At 33.8% G+C, this 24,045-nt stretch overlaps 1 protein-coding gene across 3 annotated transcripts in view; it reads left to right on the top strand.

The window, feature by feature from the left end:
• The window catches only part of PPM1A (protein phosphatase, Mg2+/Mn2+ dependent 1A), a 38,550-nt gene extending 18,223 nt beyond the window's left edge, over positions 1-20,327 (top strand). For all 3 annotated transcript variants that reach the window (XM_060141889.1, XM_060141894.1, XM_060141901.1), the window contains exons 2-6: positions 9,401-10,254; positions 12,598-12,715; positions 16,888-16,996; positions 18,422-18,479; positions 19,436-20,327. In XM_060141889.1, coding sequence (XP_059997872.1) covers positions 9,421-10,254; positions 12,598-12,715; positions 16,888-16,996; positions 18,422-18,479; positions 19,436-19,465 — 1,149 coding nt within the window. In that variant the 5' untranslated portion in view covers positions 9,401-9,420 and the 3' untranslated portion in view covers positions 19,466-20,327. The remainder of the gene's footprint in view (positions 1-9,400; positions 10,255-12,597; positions 12,716-16,887; positions 16,997-18,421; positions 18,480-19,435) is intronic.
• The last annotated feature ends 3,718 nt before the right edge of the window (positions 20,328-24,045 follow it).

The following is a 24,045-nucleotide window of genomic DNA, read 5'->3' as shown; positions in this document are numbered from 1 at the left end:
CTTAGCTCTGTTAATACTTTTTATATTCTAGTTTCTGATTTTTCATACACACTTATTTTCTTATAGTTCTGGAGGTCACAAGTCCAAAATCAGTTTCATTGAGCCTGCAGGAATGTGCTCAGTCTGGAGGCTTTAGGGGAAAAATGCATTCCCTTCCTTTTCCAGCTTCTGGTGGCTGTCAGCATTCTTTGGATTGTAGCCACATCACTGTAATCTTCAAGGCCAGCATCTTCAGATCTCTTTCTGCTCTGTCTTCACATCACCTTCTCCTCTGTGTGTGTCAGCTTTTCTTATGCCTCTATAATGACACTTGTGATTGCATTTAGAGACCCCAGTATAACCCCAGATATTCTCCACCAACCCCCCCAATCAGAAGTTTCTTAAGTTAATCACATCTACACAGACCTCTTTTTTCCAAATGAGGTAATGTTTACGTGATTAAGGCCTGATGTCTTTGGGAGCCATTATTCAGTCTACTATACTGCTACTTTGGGATGAGGTGGCCACATTAGTGAAAGATCAGATTAGAGTAAATCCTCATGGATTGTATGCTGTTACAATCACAGGTATTGTCCTCTTTACCAAATGATGCAAACTCAGATGCCATGGTGGAAAAGTGGATGAAATGGTCTAGATATGGTCGGTCAGTAAGGAGTAGTGGGGACTCTGGAGAATGCATGTTGCTTGGGGAGAGGAACTAACAATATATGTGAAGGTCAAATTCAGGCTACCAATTTGTAGTCTTAGTTGGTAGCTGCTTTTTTCTTTTTTCCTTCTTTAAAAGTTGACTTTTCTGTAGTAAAATAATCTTATTTATCTCATAATCATCATTTTGGTATTGAGAATAAGTTTTTAAATGGGAATTCATTAGCATGATTTTAGACTAAAGTATTAATTTACTAATGCCATTTATGTAGGTATTCCTAAAATTTTAATCTTCTCACTTAATTTCTTATACATTTCTCAGAACAATTACCTTGTTAATTAATCAAGGTTGATTATTTATCAGTAAGGAAAGTTAGATATTAAGCTAAAGGACTTGTCCAAAGTCTCATATTGGATAGATCTGTAACTTTTAAGTTTAGTCTTATGAAAGATTTTTTGTTTGTTTTTTGATTTATATGTGCTTTGCTGTTGATGTGAGAATAATTCTAAAGACATGAGAGTGTCTCCCTAGTGTTAACTTGGATAATTGGGCCACTTCCCAAGTTCTTTTACTTTATATATTGGGATTTTGTTTTTCTAGATCAGTATTTTTAAGAAGGTTATTTTTCTGTAATGTTATTAAAAAGTTAAACTAATGACAAGTCTTAGAGATGAACTTAATAGTTTTAAAACATAATAGATGTTTGCTTGTTTGGAATTTTTTCTTGAATTTTCCATAAAGTATGAGTATATGCTTTGAGTGCTTATATATCTTTTTTTTTTTGAGTCCTTATATATCTTAAAATGTCTTTCCCCCTATACACATGAATAATAGTTTGGATGATTATGTAATTAACCTTAACTCTTAGAACTCTGTTTATTCTCTACTTTAGGATTCAGTTTTATAGTTGGCAATGGCTGATACTAATTTGATACTCTTTCCTTTGAAGATTACCCAAGATTTTCCTAGAAGCTTATGTTATAGTTTTTTTTCTTTTCCTTGAATTTCTTCAGTTGTGGGTAAATAGGGGTGGGTTTTTAGCAATTAATCCTCCTAGATATTCAGTGAGCTTTGTAAGTTTGAAGACTTCTACTGAGGGAAAAATTTCTTTCTTTGATTATAGCTTCTCTGTTTTGTCCATCAGAAAGTCTTATTTTTTTATGTTTATATTTATTCCCTGGGTGTACTCATTCTGTTACCAAATTTTTAATATTTGCATCTGCTTTTTCTTTGGAGCTAATTCATTCAGCAAGTGTTTATTGAAGGTCTGCTGTGCTAGGGGAATCCAGAGTATTCAAAGGAGGCTCTCCAGAAGACCTGATACTTGAGTTAATAATCTGAAGAATGAGTATGAATTGGGTAGAGTAAGAGAGGAAGGAATAGCTTTTTATAGAGGAAGTGGCATTTGTTTATGTTATTTGGAGGAAGGGGACGTGACAAGTACTAGGTACTGTAAGAAAGCCCTTACAGTTGGAGTAGAGAATGTTATTGGGGTGGCGTATTATGAAGTAAGGTAAGTCTGGAGAAGGTTGATGGGCGCCTGACTACTCAGGGCTTTCATGTGAGCCATATTAAGCAGTTCATTATCCCCCCAAAGAGAGGAAAGCCATTGAATGACTTTTAGTATAGAAGTGATACAGTGAAATTTGTATTATATTATCTTTTTTCTTCTGGTTTTATTGAGATATAATTGACATACAGCACTGTGTAAGTTTAAGGTATACAGCATAATGATTTGACCTACATACATCATGAAATGATTACCACAGTAAATTTAGTTGAACATGTGTCATCTCATGTAGGTACAAAAAAAATTTTTTTTCTTGTGATGAGAACTCTTAGGATTTACTATCTTAAAAACATAAATATAGCATACAGCAGTGTTAATTAGTCACATTTTACCTTACATCCCTAGTACTTACTTATCTTGTAACTGTTAAGGTTGTACCATTTAACTACCTTCATCCATTTAATTCCCTTTCCCACCACCCCTGGTAACCACAAATCTGATCTCTTTTTCTGTGAGTTTGTTTTTTGGGTTTTTTGTTTTCTTTGAAGTATAATTGATCTGCAACACTATGTTAGTTGCTGGTGCACAACATAGTGACTTGATATTTCTGTAGATTACAAAACGATCACTGATATTTGTATTTTGAAAAGTTTACTAAGGTTGCAGTTTGTAGAATGAATTGGAGGGAGGCCAGCATGCATGTGAAGAGACAAAATAGGAGGCTGGTATAGAATAATGCATTGAAAGATGATGGTACCTTGAAGACTATGGTGTTAGAGAAAAAACTGGGCAGATTTGAGAATACTTAAGAAGTAGAATCCATGGAACTTGATGTTGGACTGATGGGAGATAAAGTAGAAAGAGGTATCAAAGATATGTCCTTGGTTTCTATTCACTTTGATGAATGATGGTGCCATTCACTGGCAAAAACCATGAAAGAAAAAAAAAGAAGAAAAAACGATATGAAAGAGTACCTTGGGAGCTAGCATGGAGTGAGAAGAGGGCCTAGGTCTAAGCCTTGAATGCTAATATTTAATGGCTTGAGAAATGAGGATGGGCCTGCAAATAAGACAAGGATGGAAAAGCTAGGGTAGGAGGAAAGCTAGGAGTGTGTAGCATCTTGAAAAGCCAATGGGAAGAGTGTTTCAAGGAGTATTGTGTTGAGTGCTGCTCTGAGCAGTCAGTCAGACAAGGGCCAAAATGTCCATTGGGTTAAGCTTGGAGGAGCTTGTTTTGATGGAATGGCCAGACAACAGTTCGGAGCATCAACACTTTTTTTAAAAGACTTTGAACTGTAGGGGAAAGAAAGAGGCAGGAGGTAGCTAGAGGGGAATGAGTCACCTAAAGACTTTTTTTTTTTTTTTTTTGCCGTACACGGGCCTGTCACCGCTGTGGCCTCTCCCGTTGCGGAGCACAGGCTCCGTACGCGCAGGCTCAGCGGCCATGGCTCACAGGCCCAGCCGCTCCGCGGCATGTGGGATCCTCCCGGACCGGGGCAGGAACCCGCGTCCCCTGCAATGGCAGGCGGACTCTCAACTACTGCGCCACCAGGGAAGCCCTAAAGACTTATTTTTAATGGATGACATTTGAGTGTCTTTAAAAGTTGTACTCCAATAGAAAGGGGGAGAGGAGGTTGAATATAAAGGAGTGAAAGAGGATAATAATGTTATTATTCCTGGGAAGACACATAAATTGTGTAAGATTCCTTTGAAGCATGGGCTCCAAAGCTCTAACAGAGGGATTTAACTTAAGTGCGAGGACAGAGAGTACTCTGTTATAACAGAAAGGTATGAGGATAGGATGGGTACCAACATGGGTGGGTTTGTATGTTTGGAATCAAGATGAGGAAAGACCTGAGTTCTAAAAGAATTCCTCAAAGTGATCTCATTTATTGTTTTGTTTTGTTTATTGTTTTAACTGTGGTATCTATTTGGCTATTCATTGTCTCTTTTGAAAATTTTAGTTCAGTAATTGTTTTTCGTTTCCATGAACCTACTTTCAGAGTGGTTTGTTTGCTTTTTTTGTTTTTGCTTTGGTTGACAGCTTGCAGTTGTTTCATTCATTCAGTGTCATCTCATAAATTGATGGGCGTTTTCTAGTTTGGAGCTAATGAATACTGAGCTCACCCACCCACCCCCAATCCCCACCTTTAATTTCTGAATCTTTAAAAATACGTCCTCTTAGTTTTCTCTGCTCATTATTATATTTTATTTAGCTCGTGTATTTGAAATTGGCATTGCCAGAAATTGCAGTTAGTTCACTGTTGTTTTCTGTTAGTCTCAGACAAAAAATAAAAGTTGGATTTCTTGCTTTTCTTCCTTTTCTCTTCTTCTTTACCTTTCCTTCCCTCCTCTTTTTTTGGTCATTTACCTTTGGTAGTTTAGAACACAAATTATGTAGAGTAGGCAGAGGAAGAAATGACACTAAAAGAAGTTTCTGCTTTCTTCGGTGACCATCTTCCATGCCTCTCTGCCTTGTGTGTTGTCTTTTTAAAAGTCTACATTTTTAGATTTCCATTACTTCATTTGCAGATATACAGGATGGCTTGTTTAGGAGAATTAGAGTGTTAGTCCAGAAACCTAGGTCCTTTTCTCAGGCTTAGTGCTGAACTAGCTTTTTGACCTTGGGCAAGTCATTCTTTTTCTCTGTACCTTCTCATTTGTAAAATAGGTTTAGACAGATCATTTCTACATTTTGGCTCTGATTATTTATACAAGTTATCAAAATCAAATTTGTACATATAAATGTGACTATTTTTGTAATGATTAGAAATTTCAGACTCCAAATGGGAGAAAAATTACCCAAGATTGATCTTTTTTTTCTCCTCAAATTGTGTAAAATTTTGTTCATGTGCTTATGTATCATTACCATAGATAACTTTGAGATGGTTACCTTGGATTACAAAATATAATTTATGAATTACCATGTTTCATACCTTGGGAAGTTAAAAGTAGTTTATGTAGCCTAGATTATCCTTGGTAGAGAGATGTGGCCACAAGGACTTTGTGCATCTTCTCCGAACCCGTCTATGCAATAAATTGCTTAGTATTCTATTGTTCAGTAAGTGTGCATTCCAGAGGTCAGCTGACCATTTGTCCTCATCTTTGACAGTCTATTCATACATAAGCATTAGTGGGCAATGTAGGCTATACCAAAGGTTTGGTAGTAGTAGAGAGTTCACTCCTCACTGCAAATGACTTCAATGTTGCCATGTTATACACTGCTACCAGTGCTGCTAACTGGTATTCCATTTTTTCCCTTTTCCCCCAAGAAGCTTCAAGTCTCTCTTGCTATATAGTTTTTTCCCTCTGGATTTCCCCCAACCTTCAGATTTCTTATTTCTTATGGAGGTCTAGTCCAGATTTTCCTCCCCAGTTTTTATAATCAAACCTATCTCAGTGCTCATCAAACAAAGATCCTTCAGTTAGCAGCATCTACCCTCCTTCAAATGCTTGTTTAGTAGTGATCTTTTGTTATGTTGAGTATATCTTTTGATCCTTAACCCCTTACTTACATATCTGATCAAACTAGTGTTTCTCAGAAAAAGTAGGGCTTGCTGTAAGAAGAATTCTGATATCAATTACTAAGAGAATATAATTTTCTCAACATTGTTTACATAGTCTATTTTGTCCTCTGTTAATGGAGCACCAGGGCATTCTGTATTATACTGTGTGTCCATAGGTAAACAGAAAAGAACCCTGCAGTGTTTTAGTCTTCAATTTTTTACTAAAGGACTCTGCCAGAATTGTCAGTTTAATAACTCTTGTTTCATGGCTAATATGGTGCTTAGGGATCTTAACAGTGGAATGAATATGTAGAGCTTTTTTTTAACTTGGGATAATTCTGAGTGGATTAAACCAAATGACCAGGTTCAAGACTCTTCATTATGATTGTGAGATCGGTTTTACTTAATAAAAGGCAGTCGCTGAACTTTAATGAATACTTCCTGACTCAGCCTTAGGATTTTTCAATTTGAGAGTTTGTTTGGTTTTAAAAGACAAAAATGGTCACCAAATTTTCTGATTATATCAAAGATGAGTTCAGTCTTATGATTGTCATAGTACTTTGTATTGAAATGTTCAGATCATCTGATAATGCTAGTGTTGTGATGAGACCCAGCATGTGCTCAGAGTAGATTTAACACTAGGTGAGAACTAGAATTTCTCTCAGAAACTAACTTAAACTTTCATGGGCAAACTGAATCGCCTTGGGATTTACTGTTTGTAGATACATGCCAATTTAATAACTTGACTAAATAAAATACTCTTTAGTAGTCCAGTTATGGAAAATAACTATGTATTTTTTAAAAGTAAAAATTATTTACTTATAGGTACTTATAGTATGTCATAGTACTTATAAGTATGACATATTTATAAGTACTATGTCATAGTATTTATAAGTAAATAATTTCTGATAACTATTATTTTTATATAACTATCTGCTGTATTTTGTAGCTATAGTTGGCTGCTTCACCAGGCTTCTACAAATTATTCAGAATCCCAGGAGGTAAGATTTCTGAATCACCTATTTTCAGTATGTAAAAATCCAGACACAAAATTATTTGCCCTTGACTATATTTTTGCATTTGCAGTAGAGCTGGACCTAAAATTTTATCAGATGATTGACTTGGTTTGTTACATTTTTATATTTCTAATATATATTTTTCAAAAGTTGGGGTGTTTTTTTTTAGAAAGCATACCCTGTTTATCTTCAAAGAATTATTTGTTTGGTAGTTTCATATATATATCTATATCTAGATCGATCGATCGATAGATAGATAGATAGATCTCTGGAAAATAACTACTGGGCTTTTCTATAAAAGGGAGAGGGAGAGTAAGATCCCTGTTAGGTAATATCAGAATCTAGATGTGTTGTGTATGTGGGAATGTAGTCATAATTAAATAGTTTCCATTTGCTGAGTTCCTCATGTTTGCTCTGCTCTATGTGGCTACTTTGCAGCCATTACCTCATTTAAACTTTGCAGCAACATTCAGAGGTACGTATTAATATATGCCCATTATAAGATGACGAATGCTAGATTTGTGGTATCAAGTGTCTTAAGTATACAGTTGTCCCTCAGTATTTGCAGGGATTGGTTCCAGGAGCCCCCATGGATACCAGAATGTGTGGATGCTCAAGTCCCTTCTATAAAATAGCATAGTACAGTGAATATGGTGGGCCCTCCATATCCAAACCCGAAGATATGGAGGGCTGACTGTAACATCTCCCACCTCCCCTTTAGCCTAGCTAAAGGAATTGAGGTACAGAGATGAGGCAACTTGCTGTTGACCTTCAGCAGATGACTTAACCTCACCATGGCTTAATCATCTTCTATCTACCTATCTATCTAGGCTTTCCATCTAATCTTTACAACAGATTCCTAGATTCCAACCCTACTGTGGAAATTCTGGTTTTTTTAATCTTAACTTTTCAAAAGGTCCACAGATAATTCTTTTGTACAGCCATGACTGAGACCATTGCTGTAGTAGTAAATGGTGCTTTAGAGCCAGGCAGGCTTGAATTAGAGACCTGACTCCCCTCAACTTGTCTGATGAGTGACGTTGGCCAAGTTCTTTAGTCACACTAAAGTTCGTCTATAAATTGAAGATAATATTATTACCTACTTTAGAGTGTTGTTGAGAATGACTTCAGGTAACAGTTGTAAAACACTTATCAGTGATTTAGAATTCATCTTAAACATTGTCTGCTATTAAGGTATCATTACTATTGTATCTTTTGTCCAATCAAAACACTCACCCTTGCCATATTGTGTATCAGCTTGGTGTCAGAAAGGTAATTTGATGAATACCACCATAAGGAATGAATAATGGCTAGTTTTCATTATTTAACCTCCATTAGTGGAATTGTAATAGGACACAGACAAGTAGGCAGGAGATCATTTTATCATACTAATCAGCCAGACTTCTCTGCTGTGTATTAGTTTGGCCCTCGTAGGATAGAGAAGGAGGGAGAGGTTGCTGGGAAACTGTTTCCTTTCTGAGTTGTTTTTCTTCTTCCTTTCTCTCTCCCAGCTTCTTCTCAGAGCTTAGCATCATCAATCCCCTAATCTCCTAAGTGCATCCTGATTTACCTGGGTACTTTCCCCCACTCCTTCCCATCTCACCTTAACCTCCATTAAATCTCATTGTATCCTTCTTTCAGATTGCTTTAAATTGTGACTCATTTGATCACTTGGACCCCAAGTGTCTACATTCTAGGCCATTACTCAAGTAAAGGCCAGCTGTCTTCCTGCTTTGTGTAAGCTCATTCCAGACCAAGGGTTTTAGCTTTTGATTATTGGGAAAGGATTAGATGAGCTAAGCTTTCAGGCTTGTCCACAGTGCTGTCCTAGACCCTTTGATCTCCTTTTCTGTTTATACCAAATGGTTATAGAGTACCATATGATGATACGTGTTATTACCACTAGATTAGGTTACAGTAGATGAATTTTATTATATCTACATATGACAGTCTTTGTTATATGTATGTATAATTGCTTTGCAACTTGAAAATTGAGGCTGAACCACTTAAAGGTATCTAATAACTTATTGGCTTTTCAGAGACTGAAAAACCAATGGAAAAGGTAGAATTTGAGCTAGACGTTAAAGGATGGGTATACTTATTTCTATAATTAAGGAGGAAAGACTTAAGGGAAGGAGCATGCAAATTTGAATCATTGTGAGTAGATCTTTTTCTACTTTTTCGGAGAGTTGATGTAGTAGGAATAAAACTAGATATTTGGAATCAAACTTTGGAAAATCCTGAATGTTCAACTAAGATGTTTGAATTAGTAGGCTTTTGGTATGTCCTGTGAATTCATTTATTTGTTTTTTCTTGATTAATATATACATACAACTTAGTTCTGAGATTCCCTAAGAGATTCACATATTCAATGCATCCTTAACCACTTGACATGGTTCATGTAAGCTGATGGCCACTGCCAAGTCTCTTTTCTATTTCAAGTACTTGTTCCTTGGGGAGAGTGTCAGATCAGCTACTTTTATCATGATGCTTTACTTCTCTCTGCCTGTTGTACATTCTGAGCTGTGCCTGAACAGCCTTTCCCCCAATTCTTCCTTGTTAATCATCAGGTTCCAAGTCAGCAGTGAGTGTCTGCTTATCATAAGAGTTGTGAATTCTTATTTAAAGCTTTCTTGGTATTTCCTTCTCTCTTAAAAAGGTTGTTGGATATGTAGTTTGTTTATAAGATAGCTATTAACTTTCCTGTTTCTCTTCCTTTGCAGACCTAGAGGATCAAGACATAATGGGAGCATTTTTAGACAAACCAAAGATGGAAAAACATAATGCCCAGGGGCAGGGTAATGGGTTGCGATATGGGCTAAGCAGCATGCAAGGCTGGCGAGTTGAAATGGAGGACGCACATACGGCTGTGATCGGTTTGCCAAGTGGACTTGAAACATGGTCATTCTTTGCTGTGTATGATGGGCATGCTGGTTCTCAGGTTGCCAAATACTGCTGTGAGCATTTGTTAGATCACATCACCAATAACCAGGATTTTAAAGGGTCTACAGGAGCACCTTCTGTGGAAAATGTAAAGAATGGAATCAGAACAGGTTTTCTGGAGATTGATGAACATATGAGAGTTATGTCAGAGAAGAAACATGGTGCTGATAGAAGTGGGTCAACAGCTGTGGGTGTCTTAATTTCTCCTCAACATACTTATTTCATTAACTGTGGAGACTCAAGAGGTTTACTTTGTAGGAACAGGAAAGTTTACTTCTTCACACAAGATCACAAACCAAGTAATCCGCTGGAAAAAGAACGAATTCAGAATGCAGGTGGTTCTGTAATGATTCAACGTGTGAATGGCTCTCTGGCTGTGTCAAGGGCCCTTGGGGACTTCGATTACAAATGTGTCCATGGAAAAGGTCCTACAGAGCAGCTTGTGTCACCAGAGCCTGAAGTCCATGATATTGAAAGATCTGAAGAAGATGATCAGTTCATTATTCTTGCATGTGATGGTATTTGGGATGTCATGGGAAATGAAGAGCTCTGTGATTTTGTAAGATCCAGACTTGAAGTCACTGATGACCTTGAGAAAGTTTGCAATGAAGTAGTCGACACCTGTTTGTATAAGGTAGCTAGACTTTTTTTTTTAGATGAAATGATTTTATGTCATCTTAATTACTACTCTAGTATATAATCATCTTAGAACCTATAGTACTCAGAAATAAGTTTTTGGTACAATTGCAGGATACTTTTCATCAATTATGAAAATAACATAGGAATACTTCTTAGAAATAAATTACGCGGTTACCAAAAGTGCAAGGGTTATAATCTGAATGTTTAGTCTTTTAGTAACCATGACTACTTGAGCTTTTTACTATTGTGGAATTTTATCAAAGGTAAAAGACTGTATCATGTTTTAGAAAAGGGAATGGGGAGGGTTAAGCCTCAGTGTCTATATATGAAAAGCATTTTAGAATTTTAATATTTTATTTTTACCATGTGATATCTCAGTACATTTATGGAAATACTTTGAGACTATGGTCTAATGAATCTGTAGCACCAACAGAGGATTTAGTGATCATTTGGTGTGATGTAATAGAAATAGCCTTGGACATGGAGTCAGAAGAACTTGGTATGAGACTGTGTATGACTTCAGGTAAGCTATTTAAATTGTCTGGAAAATCAGTTTCTTTAATTGTATAAAAAAGAGAGAGAAAGAGAGATATTATTACCCTGTCTTATGGGGTTGTCGGGATGATCAAATGGGATCATGTATATAGATGAGCAAGAGAAGGCTCTGCGGACTTCAGAGTCAGACCTAGAATCAAATCTTAACCTCTGTTACTTTTGTACTCTATAGTCTTGAACAGATTGTTCCACCTCTCTCAGCTATTGAATGGAGAAAATAGTATCTAACTCATAAGACTGTTGATGAACTAATGTATACATATGAAGTACCTAGTTTTAGCAAACAGTGTGTGCTTGATACATGCTGCTCCCTTTTCTAGAAAAGTTAAAAATGTTACACAATTTACTTCTTTAGTTGCAGCGCTAAGACTAGAATCCAAGTCCTTGACTTAGGTGCAGTGTTCTTTACACCACAGTTCTATTTTGTCAATAATGCTCATTAACTAATTCTTTGTGTTTGTTTAACAAATGGTGATTTTATAAAACTCTTCTGAGGCTGTATATTTGATGTCCTTTTAAAACTCGGAAATAGAAAGTCAACATAATATTCTCTGTGGTTTTATATGCACAACTGCCAGCTGTACTTAAAATCTTAATTAAAAATCAGGTTTATGTAATATCCAACACAAATCAAGTTTATGTAACATCCAACACATATGTTAAAAAAAAATCAATAGAGCAACAACTTGGTAGTACACACTATTGTTAATTTCTGAATTTGGGGGGAACCAAACAAGGATGCTTATGTTCTTTGTCCCTTTTAGTATAAAAAAGGGAAAAAGTAGCATTCATTTGTTAGGTTTATTCTGTAGCGCTTGAGAGTTAAATACTTGTTAACTAAATTAAAAGCTGTTTTCTTGAGAGACTTGGTCAGATTCAGATATTAGTAAATTATGACTCAGATTCTACTTTATCTCTTCTGCATTATGCTCTGTTTTAAAAATTGTTCAGTATCTTATCATTTGCCTCATTTTTATACAATTTCCCCCAATATTTTAAATATTAAATTCTTTGTATTTGCTTAAATTAATGGTATAACTTCAATTTTCCCATATAGGGGAATTAAATACTTAAAATTTTAGAACTCCAATTACTAATAGGAAGAGGAAGTCTGATTTTTGGGGAGGCCAAAATTGATTCAAGTATTTTAATTATAGCATTTTGAATATCTAGGTGCTTTTAAAAACAAATGTACTTCCTAAAAGTTGAAACTTTTTTTTAAATTATGAAAGTTAAAAGCTGGTTTATAAACTTTATATATGTAGTTTTATTTCTAATTCCATATTTCTACTTATTATGAAGCAAATTAATTAGCCCCATAATTTATTTTAAATGTAAATTTGTCAAAAAAAGTAAATTTCTCAAGTATATATGTAACTACAGATCAAATAATGTTGTAAAGAATATCACTAGAATTTTCTATCTTGTTGAATTGAATGAATGTATGTATGTGTATTTGTGTTAGGTATCACTTCATGTTAAGTAGGCCACCAGTAAATGTTCAGAAATATTTGTTTTATAGAGCTTTAAACTCTACTGCAACAATCATTTTTTTAATCTGTAGTGTTTCTCTCTTGTCTTTTGGAGTATTGGTTATTCTGTATACCATATGTACAATATATGTATTGGGTGGTGCCGCTCCACATGTGCATATATATTTTTCTCTCCTTAAAAACAATATATGTTTTCACTAGAACAAGTATAATTGGCATGACTGTAAAGGTTCTCAAAGCTTTGAAGAGCAAAAAGAAAACAATATTTTCTCAAACTTTTTTCTTCCCAGGGAAGTCGAGACAACATGAGTGTGATATTGATCTGTTTTCCAAATGCACCCAAAGTATCGCCAGAAGCAGTGACGAAGGAGGCAGAGTTGGACAAGTACCTGGAAAGCAGAGTAGAAGGTGGATCATTTAACAAAAAATAAGTAGCTTTATTAAAGAAAAACCTCAACATAATCAAACTTTAACATTTTAGCTTTTAGATCTTTACATGCCTTTGACATTTAGTGTACAAAAGTGGGAAAGGGCATTTCTGTAGTAGCTGTTTAGATATTTGTTATTGTCCTATCACAGTTATATTAGAAATAGCAACTCGGATGGCCCAGTACATTCTGTTCAGGATACTTCTGTTTAAAAAGGCTAAAGTGTTGTGTGCTTTCAAATTCTTTATGAATTCATTGGCATGAATAATTTTATGCCAGGAAAGTCTAATTTGTGGTTTATTTAATTATAAACAGATTTTTTATGATGGTGATAATTTGAATACCATCTTTCTGTGTAAAGCTGTGTGTATGAATTTTAAGATCTTTGGGACTTTAAAAAAATAACTTGAAGATCATAGCCTGGTTATTAACAACTTTCATGTGCCACAGCTTTTAAAAATTTATTTTAAACTGTTCCAAAGCTTCTTGCCTAAGCCATAAACTGCCTCACCTAGACAACATAAACCTGAATAGAAGACATACCTGGCATATATCTCTACCTGGCAGAAATATAAATGCTGAATAAAATCAAGAAATAAGTTGGGAATTACAGAAGTGTATTTGTCATAATTCTGCAAATTACTTTGAGACAATTAGAAAGGTATTTGTAGCTCAAGTGTAATGCCTTTAAATATTTGAAAAACTTTTAAATGATCATTGATGCAGCTACTATTTGCCATAACTATTAAGTCTCCCCAGAGAATTCCAGTTTACTGCATATATGCAATAAGCATGTAGATTATGCAGTTTCTTTAAGCAGAAAAATTTGACATGCCAATAATAGTGTTAAAATGCATTTTTGGCTCCTAATGTCATTACATTGCACGTTAAAGACCTTTAATAGCATGTAAACATTGATACACTATTATATCCTGCTGTGCCTGCATTATTAAAATTAATATGCACTTTAATTTTGTTTTCTCCCTTTTTGCTGTTTGATACCAATTATAATTAGTCTGATATTAGAATCATGGTTGGTTTTGATTTTTCAGTACTGTCTGGAGCTGCTATTTTGTTTTTATTTCTCTCACCTACTTGATAGTGATATATCTAGTATGTGTATATAGTATTTAGTATTTCATTCACTGGACATACTATTCAATGAGTTTGTTTCCTCACTGTTTCCAAGGGTCTTGGAAATTTTTTGTTTTAAGTGATTCATTTCAATATAAGTTATCAGTGAGATAAAATATTTAGAATGCTACCAAGTCATAGCACATTGGTTCAAACTGCTGTTAGTGGAAAAATATGAAACCTGAAGAAGAATATGTATTGGGATATGTTGATATTTAATTTATTGGCACTTTAACCTGAGTGTACATGTTTTCTTATCAATTTAAAGAAATAATTAGTTTTATTTACTATGAAATGGGGTCAAATTTTAGAAATGAATTGCTATTTTTTCTCTTTAGTGTGCACTCTTAAGTTTTTGATGCAATTCTAAATAATTGCTTTAGATAAGTAATTTTATGTTACAATATTAAGTTTTATATTGCTTATTATCAAGCAAGAATTGCCACCTGAACAGACTTTACATTAATCCTCAATATTTTTGGTATGTTGAAGTGTTGTTATACTTGTACTGTTCAACTGGAGATTATTATGTCGTAAATTAAATACAGTATTATTTACTGAGGTAGATTTGATGAGACTGCATCTAGTTAAATATTACAGTAATTAAAAACCACTACTATATTTAAAAACATAGAATTAATAGAAAGAATGTAAAACATAGAAAGAATGTAACTATTTGCATTGTAAAAGTTGTTATATGTCTTAAAAAGTGATAAATACTGCAATCAGCTTCCAAAACAGGCACTGAATACCTTTTTCTTTTTTTCTTTCTTTAAATACATGCCTTCACTAAATTGCTGTGACCTATTAAACCTCATTTTATTTGCTTTGAATACTTTTGGCTTCTCTGTCCACACCACAGAAAAGGACAAAGGCTTTTTAGCTCTCCTCCTATGATATTCTAAATACTTGACTCTCTAGGGTTGTGAAAAGATTCAGCTCATGATTTAAACCATACCACTTAAGTTGTGGTCCTTCTAAGCCACTTTAAGAGGATACTTGTGTCATGTGTGTATTTTTATTTGCTACTGACTGCCCAAGCTTTAAAGTTGCTAATTTGGAGATAACTGATAGAATCCCTCAGGCTTGGTGGAGGGGCGGGGGGCAGAATATGTTTATACATGAGTATGTGGAACATAGATATTCTATACATATATATTCCTTAATAAAAGCATTCAGTCTTTTTACAATTCTAATTAAAATGTATAGTCCAAGAGCAATTAAAGGAATATTTCTTAAAATTTCTTTTTCTTTATTTTTTAAAGCACAGAGAATCAAGGCTAGTGTAGTATTAATGGTCAGATAGCTTAAGTATATTGTCCCATGTGGAATAGGAGATATAACTGTTTTTAAAGTCTTATATTATTTTTTTAAAGAATTTGTCTTCCTGTAATTTTATTCACAATTAAAATATCCTAATTTTTATATTTTAACAAAGGAGATGTATGAAACATCAAATATAGATGATTCAAGGTAATGTTTTTAGACCTGAAACCATCATTGATTGAATTTATCATCAGTGTTCATTTATATTGTATCTAGTTATCTATCCAATAATTGTATTGGCTTAGCAGAGACTGTATGTTAAGTGTATTACAGCTTTAGATTGTGAAATTGTGCAGTTTAGGTCAACATCAAATTCCTTTATTTTTGTACAGCAAATTTCCAGCATTAGAATCATGTAGAATAAATATACTAGATGTTAAAGATTATACAATAAAGGAACTTGGCAAACCAAATCTGAGATCCTTGCTTTTTGTTCAGATTAAAGACTGGTTTAAAAAAAAGCAAAAAATAAAAGATGGTAAAATTTGGCCTTAATCCTCAAAGGACAGTTTGAGCCATTTAAACAAGTATGGGTAGCAATGTCTGTCTTTCACTATGTGGCTTTAATGATGAATTAATATTTTGAAGCTTGATCAAAGGATGAAAGGGCTTTACATGCATTGTATTTTCAAAGGTATTTACAAATTGAGAACTAGAATGATCTACAATGATGACAAAGAAAATTTCTTAGTGTAAATAATGGAAAACAAAAAATTGAACATATAACTTACAAATACTCTTGGCATGATCTTAACGTTTAGAATAAATATGCTGAAACTCCAGGTAAAGACTTCCTGTACTTAAAGTGAATAGTTTGAGAGCTCTTTAAGTTGTCTGTGCATAATGGTTGGTATTTTGTGGTATGAATAACAGTATGCATCTGCATGGCAACACTGCCGATCATATCACTCTATCCATTTAATAACTGAATGTTTTGAAATTAACAATTTTAAATACAGTTGTATGGTTTATCAAATTTTTTCTTTTTAAAAATTTTGTCCTGAAATTTAGCCTTTTTCTATTCTGTAGGCTTTGTTCAAACAGTCAACTAAGGAAATGGTATATATCTATTTATTGCTTAAAGATACTTTAGACAGAAGTTAAGCTGAGAGTGGTGTTCAAGTACATGACCTATTCTGCACATGCTACTTAAGTATCATTTTGCAAATATAAACATATGTAAATATGATTTGGGTTAGTATATAATCAGTAAATCCCCCATACTTAAAGGTTTTTTTTTTCTTTTTTCAAATCTTGAAATTATTTTTTTAAAAAAATCTGTGTACTGTATTTTCAGGGCAAAGTTCAGGAAACATGTTTCCAGTCTAAAGAGAGGAGTTAATCTCCTCAGATGTAATTAGTTGGCATCTTAAGAGGAATATCCTCATTTGTACACACATATCCCTGATTATGGTAATACATTGATTTTAATATGAAATTTTTTCACATTTTTATCTTGTTTATTTTCATTCTTTGAAGTTTCTGGAAAGTATTGTATCTCTTGTATCATTTTGTACATCCCTTTGTCATCAATTTTCAAAGGTCAATTTGATTTTTATTTTTTTATATAGTTTAGAAAATCTCAGATGTGGTAAATGCCATCTTTAAAAACCTAAGTTATCTTTGTTTCAGTTTTTTTAATTATTATTAAATTTGGATAACACTTACAAAAAAAGTACTTCTGATTCCCAGAAATCATAAAGAAGCAGGGGGAAGGCGTCCCTGACTTAGTCCATGTGATGCGTACATTAGCGAGTGAGAACATCCCCAGCCTCCCACCAGGGGGTGAATTGGCAAGCAAGTAAGTTATATTCTGCGTACTCTTACCATCTATCTCTGTACATGAAAATGTTAGGTGTCCGTTGATCAAATGTGTATTTACCTAATTTCTAAAGTGACTTCAAAATGTTTAAGCTGTGGTTCGGTGTTTTTCAGTATTAATGATATATGGTGCTTACTTAGAATCGGTATCAGAATATCATTGTAACTAATTACACTGAAGGCTGTCTTCAGTGGAGGCTTGGATTACACTGATTGCCTCATATAGCATAATTGAGATAATACAGTGAAAGAAATTTTTAAACTAAATTACATAGTACTACAAAATTCTAAGTGTCATTATTATTCCTACTATTATAAATTGATTTTCTTAATCCCTGGATAACTGAACACCCCATGGATGAGCATTTTTCTCTTCTTCCATCTGGGCCATTTTTCTGTATCTCTGATTTTCCTAGTGTTTTTGGTTGTTGATGCTGGTTGGTTGGGTTTTGGTGTAAGGCAAGATAGGTAGATGCATTTCTTGCTTTTTTTCTCTTTTCACTTTAGTTCCTAAAACTGTGGGCTAATATGTGTTAGATACTAAGCTTACATCTTTATAAACTACAGTAGAGACTTTAAGCAATTTTATAGTTCAAGGCTTAAAACATTTTTACCTCGGATATCCATGTAATTGACCTACAAAGATATATTGACTAATTTCCTTGATCCTCCACTTGATCTGTAAGTGTAGCCATGTTCTTTAATCATTTCATGTAATTGTAAAACTTCCTGTTTGAAGGTTTTATTTTTTGGAAACTGTTTCTTCCGATATGATCTGTGAAATGACTGTCTATAAAATTGCTTCAAATCAGTTTTGTAAGTAGGGAGGCTTATAACTTATAAATACCACTACTGATTTTTTAATAAAATATGATACAAAAAGTAATTCCTAGACTTGCCAGGGAAATGTCATATTTGACATTTCAGTTTTAATAGCGCTTTTTTAAAGGGGCATTATGAAAAGCAGAAATTTAAGTGTAAAATATCTAAATTATTTTACCATAACAGACATTGAAGTTATTTCTACTTCACAACATTCAGCTCTTAACCAGAATATATTAATATTATATCTTAAGAACTGCATTGTCATTTCTGACTCATAACCACTAAATGCCAGTTCAAACAGAAGTAGCCCATATAGACTGATTTTTTTTCCAAGCTATGACTTATAGTCTTCTATTAATTGCATTAGTAGAGTGTTACATTCTAGAATAAATTCACCACTACTTTAACAGTGGGGCCCAAATATCTTAAAGTATGGCTCACTTATTGACAGTAAGAAATAGAACTAAAATAATTTAAGTGTATGAGTATCTGTGACATTTTAACGAACACCTGGCTATGAGTTACTAAGCAGTTTTGTGCTCTGAAGAATTAACTTTCTGCATTTTTTTTCTAAATTTAGGCGGAATGTTATTGAAGCCGTTTACAATAGACTGAATCCATACAAAAATGATGACACTGTAAGTGGCATTTAGCTCCCTCTGCTTTCCCTTCCCCTCTACTCTAAATGCATATCCTTCCTACCTGTTTTTGCAGAGCTGTTCATTGCACCCATTCTCTTACACACACCCCTGACTGCTCTGAACTCTGCCAGCACCACAGTTCTAGTGCTTGAGGATATAATCATGGTGAGTGGCCATTTAACTCAAAAAAGAAGAAAGTCCCTTTTAATTACTCTGGTTTTTTTAAGCCTCTCCAAGCAATCAACTTCAGAAATTTTCCGCCACTAAATGTTTTTTTGAAGTTGGGAATATCTCTGCTCAGAATCTTGAATTAATTCTGAGTTTTGTAAGCAGCTGTAACAGAGCTTCAGAATACCCATCTCCATTAATGCCCATTCTTTGCCAAGAACCCTGCATATTTCATTTAAATACTAGACTAGAGAATTCTGTTTATATAAAGACATTTAGAATGCCCTATTCTCCAATTAAGTTTCCTATTACAATTCTGTTGTAGTATGGTGATTACAGAAAAGTGGTAACTTAAAATCATTTGGGCCTGGCTCTGAAATATTTTATATATTGCATTATGAAACTTCCTCAAATCTCTTAGTACTTGAGGTTTTTATGCAATAAAAATTTGTAAAGGTAGTGTTCTAAAAATAAATTGGGTTTATTGAAGAGAAAAATAAAATTCTTTTTAGTAGTTGATTGGTTTAGAAATACATTTGGTCAACCTCATGGTAAAATCATATTTCAAATATTTTATTCCAAAACAAAACAAAGGGTTCACAATTCTTTAAACAGATTAAATATTGATATTTCATAAACACATGTACACATATTATATATTTTAGAAAACATTTATATTCTAAAGGTCAGCTTTACAAAACCTTATCTTTCTGCATTACCCAGGAAATAATGCATCTCTAAGTTTTAATTTAGTTCCTTGTTTTGCTTTGTTTCCTTTTATAAAGGACTCTACTTCAACTGATGATATGTGGTGAAACTGCTCATCTAGCCATGGAGTTTACCTTCACCTCCAAAGGAGAGTACAGCTCAACTTCCTTGAACCTTTTAAACATCCATCTTCAACTTTAAAGAAGGGCATGTATGACATGGGTGAGAGTGATTACACCAGAGAACTTCAGCAGTACCACAGCTAGCCCAGAACTGATTTTTTTTTTGTAAATTTGAGACTTATGTAAACGTGATTTCAAACCATAATTCATGTTGTAAATCAGACTCCAGCAATTTTTGTTGTATGATTTTGTTTTTTGTAAAGTATAATTGTCCTTGTATAAAATGCTCATATTTAATTATGAACTGCTTTAAATCACTATCAAAGTTATAAGAAATGTTTGGCTTGTTGTGTGACGCAACAGATATATAGCCCTTTCAAGTCATGCTGTGTTTGGACTTGGGGTTGGGACAGGGAGAGCAGCAGCCATGTCAGCTAGACGCTCAAATGTGCACGTGATTATGGAGAATTATTCCAAAATCTTACAAAGCTGAATATCCAGGGAGTTAATTGAAAACTAGTTTAATGTTTTTGGCAGTGGGATTGGCATTGTCGATAAAGCTGGTCCCTTCATTTAACTGTTCTAGGTTCTCTCCTTGTTGCCATGAGTATTGCAGGTAATACAATATATTCATAAGAATATCAATCTTGGGGCTAAAATGCCTTGATTCTTTGCATCTCTTTTACAAGTCCTTACATTTAATTACTAATTGATAAGCAGCAGCTTCCTACAAATAGTAGGAGACTGCCACATTTTTGCTATCATGATTGGCTGGGCCTGCTGCTGTTCCTAGTAAGATATCCTGAATTCCATTTTATCAATAAAGCTTGATTTAACAAACAAGAAATTTAATCATGTATGTGTAATTCCTCCTTTACTCCGCCCTTATTTTAAAGCACCATACCATTGTAAATGAGAATTTTTCTCATGGGGAAAGATGTTAGTCTCTTTTAATTGGAAAATACTGTAATTCAAGGCATAAATGGAACTGTTTCCCTTCCATTAGAAAGACTATAAAAGATTTAAGTCTCTGTTGTTCTTTGATCTATTTTTAAACGGGTTTCTTTCAGGCTGCTTATTTTTTCATTTAGATGTGTTATCAGCCTGAATTTGCCTACTGTTTAGTTAAAATAATTGTCAAAGCTTGACAATCTAACAATCTATCGTAGGGGTGTATGTGTGTTTGTGAGTGTTGTGTGTCTGTGATTTTTAATTAGCCCATGTCTTTAGAATCCAAATAGTTAAGATGTATTTAGTGATTTGAAATATAGCATGCTGATAATATTTAGCTGTCGGCCTTTAAAAATAACTTTAAAAAGCTTAAAGAATTGTAGATATAAAAATAACCTAATTTAATTTAGGCTTAAATTCCTCTGATTAAGCATGTGAAAGTAAGTTTTAAAATCTGTCACACTGAAAAGACTCTACTGTTCTGTGCCTTTCTGTATTTTTGTCTCTTTAGGTTGAATATTGTATTTAATCACCATGTAATTTAATCATTCAGTAAGCAGATTCCCCACTAGAAAACTATTAAAATGTAAGATATAAATACAACACTGAATACAAAATCAAAACTGTGTATAAAGGTAGTATAATTTTGTTATATTTGTTTTTTCCCTAACTTGGAAATATACGTATTTGTATATATAGCCTTAAAACTAATGTAAAGTTAGGGGAGTATTGGGAAGAGTAATGTGAAATATCTCAGACTTAAGTAGTTATATGCCAGCAAAATCTTTTCATTATCCCTCTTATTTGGGAGGTGATTAAATGTAACTTAATTGTATTTAATTTATATCTTAATCCGGCATGAAGAAAAACAAGTGCTATTTATATTTAGAAATTCATAACAGTTGGAATTACAGAACCAATTCCGTACTTAACTTACAAATAAATGTTTAATGTCTAAATCTGTGGTAGAGTGCGAAGTATGATAATGTTCTAAGTTATGACTGTAAGCATCTAAATGTGCATTTAATGAATACCAGTGCTTCTAGTATAGATTACCAGTACTGAAAACTAAATTCTTATTATAATTCCTTAATTTTTTAAGTAGACTAAAGTTTTTAGTTCTGGAAATTACAAAAACTTGAACTGGATTTTGAGATGCAAAATCTTAAATCGTAAGTAAAATATGTGATGGAAAGCTATATTTCAAACCATAGTAGCGTATTTAGAGACTTTTTAATTTGAGGGTCTTTAAAAAAGAGGAGGTTAAAATATTCCTCTGTTAAAATGTTAAAATTATTAGTACTGAAATTAGGCCTGGAAGTGAGAGAAAACTGTAAGTGTGACCAAAGAAGACTAAATCTTTTCCACATGAGTCAACATTGCCATACTAGATAGAATTTTTAATTATAAAAGTACAGGAAGGAAGTATACATTATAATGGCAAACTATGTGTGTTCTTGATTCCTGGGGCTAATGGTGGTGGTGGGGAACCAGCCACACTTTAAAAGGCACTTTTGCACCTCTCTTGTGCACTTCATTTTTGTACCACTTAAATTCTTGACCTCCCACCCCATTTTGTGTGCTAATTAGCATCTCAGGGCAATGCCTCAATTTTTTGATATGTTGTATGTTATTTTCTTTGGAGGGTAAAAGTTCTTGTGTGATGATAACATACTATTCAAATGTACTTTCATTTAAATGTTTTAACAGGATGAACCCACTTTGCTGCTTTTAATAGGAAATTCATTTTGTATAGCAGATTCTTGTTGCCCTAACAATTTCACTGATCTCTTATTGTTTTAGCAAGGTAAGCTCTCTTAATTTCCACTTTCTTAGGGAATATACTTTTACAGATAACAGAAACAGTTCTCAGTATTAGCATTAACTTTAAAAAATCTAAGTGGTATTTTTCTTATTCAGCTTTAGAACCGTTTCAAACTTATTTTTAATTATGATGCATTAACTTGTTTCTAGAGTTCTATGCAATTAGTGTACTGCTCCAGCCACTCTTTTTTTTTTTTTTGCGGACCTCTCACTGCTGTGGCCTCTCCCGCCGCAGAGCACAGGCTCCTCCGGACGCGCAGGCTCAGCGGCCATGGCTCACGGGCCCAGCCGCTCTGCAGCACGTGGGATCCCCCCGGACCGGGGCACGAACCCGTGTCCCCTGCATCGGCAGGCGGACTCCCAATCACTGCCCCACCAGGGAAGCCCCCAGCCACTTTTTTTTTTTTACTAACTTCATAAAATTAAGAAATTTAGAGTAAAGAATAAATCAACTATGTAATTCAAATAATCTGAATTATAGTAGTACTTTTAGTGATCATTTGACCATATATTAATCCAGCTAGTAACTCACCTTTTCTACAAAATATATAAAGTGTTATTACAAAACACTGTTTTAGGGTGTTTTAGTTCCAACACCTTGGAACTATAAAGAAATGAATAGGTCCTTGCTCTCAAGGAGTTTACATTTGAATAGAATTTATAATCTAATGTATGTTAATATTATAACTGGATCACTCATCCAAAAAAGTTACTGCTCACCTGCTGTCTGCCCCATACTTTCCTGAACAAGGCGGGTCTCTGCCCTAAAGAACTCATTTGCAGTTCCTTTAGTCACTTGAGAACTCTTTCTTCTGTTTTATTCTTCTCAAAGTTAAAAATCACATTCAAAAGAAAATTTTGCTTTGCATAAGAATAAAATTGGACTGATGAGGCTTAAGTCTGTTCAGTATGCTTGATTGCCTTTCACGAATGGCTTATATTCTTCCAGCTGACAGCAGTAAATCAGAGAAATAAGGTAATGTATTGAATATTTCTTAGAATTCTCCAACCCTGGAAATACTGGTGGAATTTAACGCATTTAAAAACATATATCTAGGACTTCCCTGGCGGTCCAATGGTTAAAACTCTGCACTTCCAATGCAGGGGACTCAGGTTCAGTCCCTGGTTGGGTAACTAAGATCCCACATGCTGCGTGGTGTGGACAAAAAATAAAGTAAGAACATGTATCTAGCTAAATTTATCTTATTTAACCAAAAGTGTGTATTTTCTTGAAAAAACAATGCCAATGTTAATATCCAATTTTAGCTAAGTGATTACTGTGTTTTAATTTTTTTAAATAATTTTACTGACCATCTTTACTGGACAAATTAATATGGAAATTCAGTTTGCAGTTTCTGAAAGAACTGATGAAACTGGTTACAGGGGTTTATTTTGTTTTAATTTTGAATTTCATGGTGTATACTTTTAATTCATAAAGTTTGAATGAGAGGTTTAAACCTTTAATGTTTTGATTGCCATTTGTACAGTATTATGTTAGGATTTGGTATTAGAAAATATGTAAATATTTCAGTATATAAATGTTTCTCATTTGAGTTTTTTCTTCAAAGAAAACTTCTAGAGTTTCATATACTTTTGCTTACAAATACTGCTGATGAGATGACTGTTCTTTAATTAAGTGATCTAGTCTTCTGATTATGTTTTTCTTTTAGGCGTTAGAAAGACTTCTTTATACTTTAAAATTTTAGAAGCTTAATTTTACTTCTTTCTATAACATGCTATGAATTTGGGGTTGTATTTGTTTTAAATTTTATATACAATACTTCAGAATA

The sequence above is a fragment of the Lagenorhynchus albirostris genome, chromosome 1, assembly GCF_949774975.1.
Source record: "Lagenorhynchus albirostris chromosome 1, mLagAlb1.1, whole genome shotgun sequence".
Classification (NCBI taxonomy): Eukaryota; Metazoa; Chordata; class Mammalia; order Artiodactyla; family Delphinidae; genus Lagenorhynchus; species Lagenorhynchus albirostris.
Note: the sequence above shows the minus strand (reverse complement) of the source record. Positions and strands in the feature narration are given on the sequence as shown.